The 9,609-nt window shown below is 41.1% G+C and overlaps 1 protein-coding gene across 1 annotated transcript; it reads left to right on the top strand.

Annotated features, from left to right (window-relative positions):
* The first annotated feature begins 5,857 nt into the window (after positions 1–5,857).
* colec11 (collectin sub-family member 11) lies at positions 5,858–9,225 on the top strand. Its single transcript, XM_061696579.1, has 6 exons — positions 5,858–5,993; positions 6,059–6,130; positions 6,525–6,596; positions 8,386–8,439; positions 8,526–8,621; positions 8,834–9,225. The coding sequence occupies exons 1-6, from the start codon at positions 5,858–5,860 to the stop codon at positions 9,223–9,225; spliced, it is 822 nt and encodes a 273-aa protein (XP_061552563.1).
* Positions 9,226–9,609: the final 384 nt, after the last annotated feature.

Genomic DNA, 9,609 nt, shown 5'->3' with positions numbered 1-9,609 from the left:
GTCGAGCAATCACAGGAAAGGAGAGATAGCTCGCGGCCACGGTGCATTTAAGTGCAGCTCGGAATATCCTGTGTCACGTATTTTCTTTTTTTTGTGCCTGTGTTTTTACTCCCAACTCAATATCCTGGTGGGACATTTACACCATTAACAAATGATTGTTAATGGTGATTAGCTTAATTAACTGAAACATTAATTAGATTTGACATCTGTTATATTGGCATAGTGCCTTGTGTCTTCGGACAGATTTTATTAGTTCTTAGCCACAATTCAGTACATTATTGTATTTTATTTTATTCAATGTCTGACCTTCTAATATTACCTGAGGGGTGTTCAGAGGTGTGTATATGCCCATGACCTTTTCCTGCTATTTTTAATTCATGTCAAAATAAGATTTTGTTTTTAAATTTAAATTTTTTTTTTTTGCTCAACTGTTAGTTCACCGAATTAGCTGTCAATCCCAGATGTCAGTACAGATTCGAACCCCATATACCTTCTTAAATAGTGCATTATCTGGTGTATTTTTGTCCAGCTCTTTTCTGCATACATATTTATTTATTTATTAGTTTTTTTGGGGGGGGGGGTTACACAAAAGCAACAGTACGGACAATGACATTTATATAAAAGTGTATTCAAAACTAGAATTGCAATGCAGCGATACCCCTGTGAATCTTACGCTTCCATACTTGCATGTCCCATGTATTCATAACTGAGCGTATATACTTTCTTCTTCTTTTCCTTTCGACTTGTCCCTTTAGGGGTCGCCACAGCATGTCATCCTTTTCCATGTAAGCCTATCTCTTGCATCCTCCTCTCGAAAACCAACTGCCCTAATGTCTTCCCTCATGACATCCATCAACCTTCTCTTTGGTCTTCCTCTCGCTCTCTTGCCTGGCAGCTCAATCCTCATCATGCTTCTACCAATATACTCACTATTTCTCCTCTGTACGTGTGCAAACAGTCGAAGTCTGCTCTCTCTAACTTTGTCTCCAAAACATCGAACCTCGGCTGTCCCTCTGATGAGCTCATTTCTAATTTTATCCAACCTGGTCACTCCGAGAGTGAGTGACCAGGCTGACTAATCTTCATTCCTCTTCTTTCCAGTGCATGCCTCCATCTTTCTAACTGTTCCTCCACCTGCTCCCTGCTTTCACTGCAGATCACAATGTCATCTGCAAACATTATGGTCCATGGGGATTCCAGTCTAACCTCATCTGTCAGCCTATCCATCACCACTGCAAACAGGAAGGGGCTCAGGTCTGATCCCTGATGCACTCCCAGCTCCACCTTAAATTCGTCTGTCACACTTACAGCACACCTCACCACTGTTCTGCTGCCGTCGTACATGTCCTGTATTATTCTAACATACTTCTCTGCCACTCCAAACTTCCGCTTGCAGTACCACAGGTTCCTCTCTGGGTACTCTGTCATAGGCTTTCTCTAGATCTACAAAGACACAATGTAGCTCCTTCTGACCTTCTCTGTACTTTTCCATCAACATACTGAAGGCAAATAATGCATCTTTGGTACCCTTTCTAGGCATGAAACCATACTGTTGCTCGCAAATACTCACTTCTGTCCTGAGTCTAGCCTCCACTACTCTTTCCCATAACGTCATTGTGTGGCTCATCAACTTTATTCCTCTATAGTTACCACAGCTCTGCACATCACCCTTGTTCTTAAAAATGGGCACCAGCACACTTTTCCTCCATTCCTCAGGCATCTTCTTACATGCTAGAATTCTATTGAACAAGCTGGTCATAAACTCCACAGCCACCTCTCCTAGATGATACCATACCTCCACAGGAATGTCATCAGGACCAACTGCCTTTCCATTTTTCATCCTCTTTAATGCCTTTCTAACTTCCCCCTTACAAATCATTGCCACTTCCTGCTCCACCACACTTGCCTCTTCTACTCTCCCTTCTCTCTCATTTTCCTCATTCATCAACTCCTCGAAGTATTATTTCCATCTATCTAGCACACTACTGGCACCAGTCAACATATTTTCATCTCTATCCTTAATCACCCTAACCTGCTGCACATCCTTCCCATCTCTATCCCCCTGTCTGGCCAACCTGTATAGATCCTTTTCTCCTTCCTTAGTGTCCAACCTGCCAAACATGTCATCATATGCCTCTTGTTTGGCCTTTGCCACCTCTACCTTTGCCCTATGTCACATCTCAATGTATTCCTTTTGCCTCTCAGTGTCCCACTTCTTCTTAGCTAACCCTTTTGCTTGTATGATTTCCTGTACTGTGAGGTTCCATCACCAAGTCTCCTTCTCTCCTTTCCTGCCAGAAGATAAACCAAGTACTCTCCTGCCTGCCTCTCTGATCACCTTGGCTGCAGTGATCCAGTCTTCTGGAAGCTCCTCCTATCCACCGAGAGCCTGTCTCACCTCTTCCCGAAAGTCTGCACAACACTCGTCCTGTCTCAGCTTCCACCACATGGTTCTCTGCTCTGCCTTTGTCTTCCTAATCTTCCTCCCCACCACCAGAGTCATCTTACACACCACCATCCTATGCTGTCTAGCCACACTCTCCCCTACCACTACCTTACAGTAGGTAACCTCCTTCAGATTACATCGTCTGCACAAAATGTAATCCACCTGCGTGCTTCTACCTCCACTCTTGTAGGTCACCCTATGTTCCTGTCTCTTCTGGAAAAAAGTGTTCACTACAGCCATTTGCATCCTTTTTGTAAAGTCTACCACCATCTGTCCCTCCAAGTTGCTTTCCTGGATGCCGTACTTACCCATCACTTCTTCATCACCAACATGTCTATTACAATCTGCACCAATCACGACTCTCTCTCTGTCTGGCATGCTCAGAAATACTTCGTCTAGCTCCTTCCAGACTTTCTCTTTCACCTCTAGGTCACATCCTACCTGTGGGGCATAGCCAGTAATGACATTATACATAACATCCTCAATTTCCAGTTTCAGGCTCATCACTCGATCTGATACTCTTTTCACCTCCAAGACATTCTTAGCCAACCCTTCTTTTAGAATAACCCATTCCATTTCTCTTCCCATCTACACCATGGTAAAATAATTAAAACCCCGCCCCTAAACTTCTAGCCTGAATGCCTTGCCACCTGGTCTCCTGGACACACAATATATCAACCTTTCTCCTAATCATCATATCAACCAACTCCTTAGATTTTCCTGTCTTAGTCCCAACATTCAAAGTCCCCACATTCAGTTCTTGGCTCTGTGCTTTTCTCTTCTCTTTCTGCCAAAGAACCCGCTTTCCACCTCTTCTTCTTCTTTGACTTCTTACATTAGTAAAATACACTTTGTCATCCCCGTCCATCCATATCTCATCCAACTGATTGTTCATGTTGATTAGCTGAATTAACAGAAACATTAATTAGATTTGACATCTGTTGTATCGGCATGGTGCATATATACTTTAAACCTATTACATAATTAGATCATCTTTCAAAGGGGAACTGGGAGACAAAATTGAAACACAATTGCAATTAAAAGATCGCAAATGTTCCCTTGAGAGTCATGAATACTTTATAGGTATGTTACCAAAAACCTTTAGGATGATTTTTGAAGGAGACACCCAATCCACCTTTGAAATCCACTGCTAGGTTTGTGGATCTAATTCGGATACATGATATCCCACGTTTTGACCGTATCTCATTACTGTCACAGGGCAACAGCATGGAGGCACCAGCTTGACCTTTTTTTAAAGTTTTAAATTCCACTTTAAGTGTTGTAAAACATTATCATCATAAAATTAGTGTTACTATATTCAGGTTAAAAATACAGTATTAATATGCAAATTCAAATGCATATTTTTTCTTGTCATATGTGATATGTTGTTGTTATCATGCCAATCATTAATTATGATACAAAATCAGTGTTCATGGTTCTCTGACTGATGCATTACAATTATAGTAGTGTGAGAGATTCTTCAGACAATGTTGAATTTTCTGAACCCATTTATCTTTATTTGGACAATACCTCCATCTAGTGGACACTCTCATCTGTGGTGCGAAACCCATAGTTTTTCCAGAAAGTGCAATATTACTCGTTGAATATGCCAAACCAAAATCCGAATGGTTTTAGAGGATGCCATCTCAAAATGTTTCTGAGTACGAGGAGTCAGACCACTAGGTACATACGGGGGGCAGTTTCGAACAAATCTACCTCCGATTTTCAAGTGATTCCAGTTTGTACTGATGATCCATTTTCTATACTGTCATCTGTCATCCTAGGGTCATGGTTCAGGTGGAACTTGTCCTAGCTGACTTTGGGCAAGAGGTGGGATACACTGGATTAGTCGTCAGCCAATCGCAGGGCACTCCTAATGTTAAAACAATCTTGAAATGTCTGGGATTGATGCTTTTTGCTTGAGCGAGAAAATTCATACAGAATGATCTCAAAAGCAACCATACTAAATTGTTACAAAGAGTCCACTTCATGCAGTACCTTTTTTTAACAGTCTTACAGTACTTGTTATACAAGTGTAAAATTAATATGACTGCTGTATAGTAAAACTTCAAAGTAATACATGATGTGCTTGCCGTAAATCTGATGACGCGTGGTCACAAAATGCAGATGTAGCATTACATCTGCCATAGGTTTTACCCACCAGGGCATCTGTGGCATACACCTTTAATTGAGTTGTGCTCTAATAAATGCAGTATGTGAAACACTATAGCTGACTTTGCAATGTGCGTTCTGTTCTACTTCTTAGTTCTACGTAGTCACTTTTGTCATTTTGTACCAGGCAGATATCTAAATTAAATTTACAGTTCTATGGTTATCATCATGCGTTTCCCTATTCGCCATCTGTGATGCCGTTCTGTTGTGGGGTCACAAAAACATTAAAATGCCAAAGAAAAAGCAAAACACACTCCCAAGCTTATTAAATTATATGAAAGAACTCACTAATCAAAGTAATATGGCACCAAGCTTACTGCAGTTTTTGAGGGAGATAGTTGAAAGCACTGTATATCTTGGAAAATACTCTTTTTGGTTCGAGTAAGTTTGAGGTTCAGTGACTATCTATCAGTCGCCTCCCACCCCACACTCCTCTTGACAATCACTCAGCAACTTTCCCAGCCAATTATCTGCAGAGCCCGGCCTTATCTGTGTTTATGAATGTCCAAATCCCAACATTCCTCCACGCTTGTGTTTCAAACTTCACATCTTTTTAAACCGACGAATTCTCCGCCAAGCTGGTTGTAGGCTCTACTTCTGACTGGAAAAATATATATACATCTACAGGTGAGCCATGCGATCTTAAAATGATCATAAATTACAATATATGGTGATAGGACTAGAGAGAGTAACATTGCTTTCTAGATATTTGATAGATTCCTGTCAATATTTTTAATAGTTTATTTTGTTAATACATTTGAGTATCTGGAAATGTGCTAATAAAACAGAACTATTATTATTATTGTTGTTATTTAAAATACGCTTTGTCCAAGAGCAATAAAAGTTATTTTTACAAATAAAAGTCGCAATGGGTAAGTTACAATCGTGGAAAAGCTGGATGGTGAGAGCCTGTCATACCAAACTATACTTGAGATTCACTTGTCGAAAGATTAGGTCAACCTGGGCAATCTGATAGAAATCCCATAGTTGTGGTGCATTGTATTTCTGGTGTAACTTTTAATGTTAGTTCTGTTTTGTTAGTAATATTAAGTATTTTTGTTGATTCATAAAGGCAGATTGCATTGCATTTTATGGCACATAATGTCTTTGACTTGATTCCATTAACACAGCTTATTATCCATCTATTAGGATTGTCATAGTTTGTGTTTACGTGAATAATTTATAATTTCTTAACCCAATTCCTCCCACCTGTACAACCTACCAAGCAGTCCATGTACAATGATGAAAGGACAGAAGCACATACAATCGTTCCTCGTCATGTATGTAGTGACTTTATTGACATTACATACATCAAAAGGACAACGCATGACAGAGGAGACCTGCACTGTTCAGCTTCTTGTCCCTGGCCTCAAAGGTAAGGTTTTCAAGGAGCCTTTACACATTCCAGTTTTCTTCATATTGTGTGATTTCTCTCTAAAGGAGAACCGGGGGAGAAAGCACCAAAGGGAGCCCCAGGGAGACCAGGCAGAGTGGGCCCACCGGGGAAAATTGGTATACTTTTTCCCATTCTGGTCTCATTCTATGTCATTAGCTATATTGTAAGGTTACACACACACACACACACACACACACACACAAAATTGGCTAAAGATCACATTGCTCGGGTTGTTGATGTGCTGTGTGTCAAGCTAATCAGAGCTGGTCAAGTGTTTACATTTGGATGAGAAATGACTTGCACAATCCAAAGCAGTAGACGTGTTTATGGAAGGCTTTAATGAGAAGCGGACCGTGCTCAAGCTCGTTATACACACGCAAAATTGGATTGGCTGCTTCCATTCCAGGTATAAATAGACATCTGTGGTGAACGACATCTAAAGAAAAGGAGATGTGATATATTTTGTAATAAATTAATACTATAAATACTGCTATCACCCATATGTTTCAGGTCAACCTGGGCTAAAAGGACAAAAAGGCATTATGGGACATCATGGAAAAGTGGGACCAAGTGGAATGAAAGGTCAATATAAAACTTTTTGCTTACACTCCAGAAAATATTCCCATAAAAAAAGAATGGAAATTGAAATTGATATCATCATAAAATGTTTTATGTGTTAAGCAACATATTAACATTCTTAACGGTCCAACAAGTGTAAAAAGAAGTTTACCGCTATGTAAAACTAAAATAAAACTACTCACCTTTTGATGATGCCTGATGGAGGCTTGCTGTAAAAAAAGTAGTAGGACTTAATGTGAGGCGCTTTATTAAGATTTTTAATTGTCATAAAATTGCAAAAATAAGGTAAGTGTTCTGTATTAAAACTTAAGAACAACAAATTGTGTACTCACTGTTAACTCGCAGTGCTAAACGTACAGAGGGAGGGAGGATTAGAGAGTGTGCCTGGGAGGTGAGTCTCTTTACATAAATATTAAGCACAGCTGCCACCTGCCAACTTGTTGTGTACATTCCAGTTTTCTTCCTGTTTTATTAATGTTGCTTTATTGCCGCTTTAGCCATATTGTACTAAGCAGCCAGGACAGAGAGGTGTGTGGCATTTTCATTGCTACTCCACCGCTGTTCCATGTATGGCTTTATCGTGATTATCACATTTTTCCTCTTAGCCATCACTAGTGGCAGTGCTGTGATGGAGTTGTTAGCATGTCTCCCTCTGATTTCTAAGGTTCAGTGTTTGAATCTCCATCCTTGTTGTATGGAGTTTTATCCGGTACTCGGGCTTCCTCCCACATCCCCAAAATATGCATGATAAATTAATTGGAGACTCGAGCTTATCCATAAGTGTGAATGCGAGTGTAAACGGTTATTAGTCTATACGTGCCTTGCAATTCCAGTGTCATTATATTATGTTATATTATATTATAATGGCTGCGGCGGCACGGTGCACAACTGGTTAGAGCGTCAGCCTCACAGTTCTGAGCACCCGGGTTTAATCCCCGGTCCCGCCTGTGTGGAGTTTGCATGTTCTCCCCGTGCCTGCGTGGGTTTTCTACTGGCACTCCGGTTTCCTCCCACATCCCAAAAACATGCATTAATTGGAGACTCTAAATTGCCCGTAGGCATGACTGTGAGTGCGAATGGTTGTTTGTTTGTATGTGCCCTGCGATTGGCTGGCAACCAGTTCAGGGCGTACCCCGCCTCCTGCCCGATGATAGCTGGGATGGGCTCCAGCACGCCCGCGACCCTAGTGAGGAGAAGCGGCTCAGAAAAGGGATGGATGGATATAATGGCTGCAATCCAGGTTATATCCCATCTCTTGCCCCAAGTCAGCCGCAGGACATGCTGCAGCACACCCATGACCCTAATGAATACATGCACAAAGGCTTTGTGCTCTGCGATTGGCTGGTGACCAGTTAGTCGCAGGTACAGTCCAGAGTGTACCTTGCCTCTTGCCCAAAGTCACGTGGGATAGGCTCCAGCCACCTGCGACCCTAATAAGGAAAAGTGTTATTAAAAAAGAAAAAAAAAACATGGATAGATGGATGGATTGACTCAAATGAGAAAAAATAGTTCCTCCCTGCCCTAAATCATCATATATTGTCATGTTGCTCAAACTAATGATAAATAACACAACAGAAACACGTTTTATTTAACAAACGTTCCACAACGCTCTAAGCTTGGGAACCCTTCTTTAGATGTTCCCTGAGCTAAAGTTTCCCGACATTTGGTGAAGTCTTGCTTAACGTTACACATGAGACAACAAGGTGACAGCCTTATTTCCTCCCAAATTATTATTTTTTTTAATAATGCAACTTTTCTCTCGACTAGTAATAGCAATGACATATGTTCACAGGCATAAAGGGAGACATGGGGGATCCAGGACCAAGAGGCCCAGATGGAGAGCCAGGTATCATACAGTATTTTTTCATTAAATTGACTTTTTAAACCCATGATATTTAACATCTGATGAAATATGACCACTGCGCTCATTAGGTATCCCTTGTGAGTGCACACCAATAAGAAAGATGATTGGCGAAATGGACATCATTGTGGCTCAGCTATCTTCTGAACTGAAGTTCATCAAGAATGGTAGGATTTTTTTAAAATCTTGAACATGTGTGTGTGTGCGTGTGTGTACGTTTGCGTGTGAGTGCGTGTGTGCGTTCGTACGTGCGTGCGTTCGTGCATGTGTCCTGAATGCTTTCTTTAATGCTTCACTTGTCCACCTCAAAGAGGCCATGTCAAATGTGAAATTTATAGAAAAACAAGTGCTCATTTTTCAGCACTGCCCTCCCCCGCAGCTGTCGCTGGCATAAAAGAGACAGACAGTAAGGTGTATCTGCTGGTGAAGGAGGAGAAACGCTACTCCGATGCCGAGCGCTACTGCCAAGTGAGGGGAGGGCACCTGGCCATGCCCAAGGATGAGGGTGCCAACACGGCCTTGGCGGGCTACATTAAGGCTGCGGGTCTAAGCAGAGTCTACATTGGCATTCACGATCTGGACGTGGAAGGAGTGTTCACCTACGTGGACCGCTCTCCTATGTCCACCTTCAGCAAATGGAGAAAAGGGGAGCCCAATAATGCTTACGACGATGAGGACTGTGCTGAGATGGTGGCCTCTGGAGAGTGGACCGATGTTGCGTGCCATCCAACAATGTATTTTGTATGTGAATTTGACAAGGACACTGTCTGAGTTGGTATTGGATAAGATGGACGACCAGACTTGTGTCAATGTGATGCAAAACTATAACTTTTTGTACCACATAAAATAAAGATACACCTTTGAAGGTATAATGTAAATATCGATTATAAAGTGGTTATTTGGTCGTTTGTTAACAGAAGGTTGATATTTATTTATTTTTCCATAGAGAATGAAGGAATCAGGAATAATCTGTTCCATGGTTAAACTGTCACCATCATAAAGCCTTTATTAACTGTACAGGCATGAACGTGTTTTATAAAGTTGTCATTAACTAGTTTGTTAACACAAGGTCATTATTTATTTCTCCATAGAAAATAATGGAACTACAAATAATTGGTTTCAGGATCAAATTATCTCCATAATAAAACCTTCATA

The sequence above is a fragment of the Phycodurus eques genome, chromosome 14 (genome assembly GCF_024500275.1).
Source record: "Phycodurus eques isolate BA_2022a chromosome 14, UOR_Pequ_1.1, whole genome shotgun sequence".
Classification (NCBI taxonomy): domain Eukaryota; kingdom Metazoa; phylum Chordata; class Actinopteri; order Syngnathiformes; family Syngnathidae; genus Phycodurus; species Phycodurus eques.
This window is presented reverse-complemented; position numbering and strand designations above follow the sequence as displayed.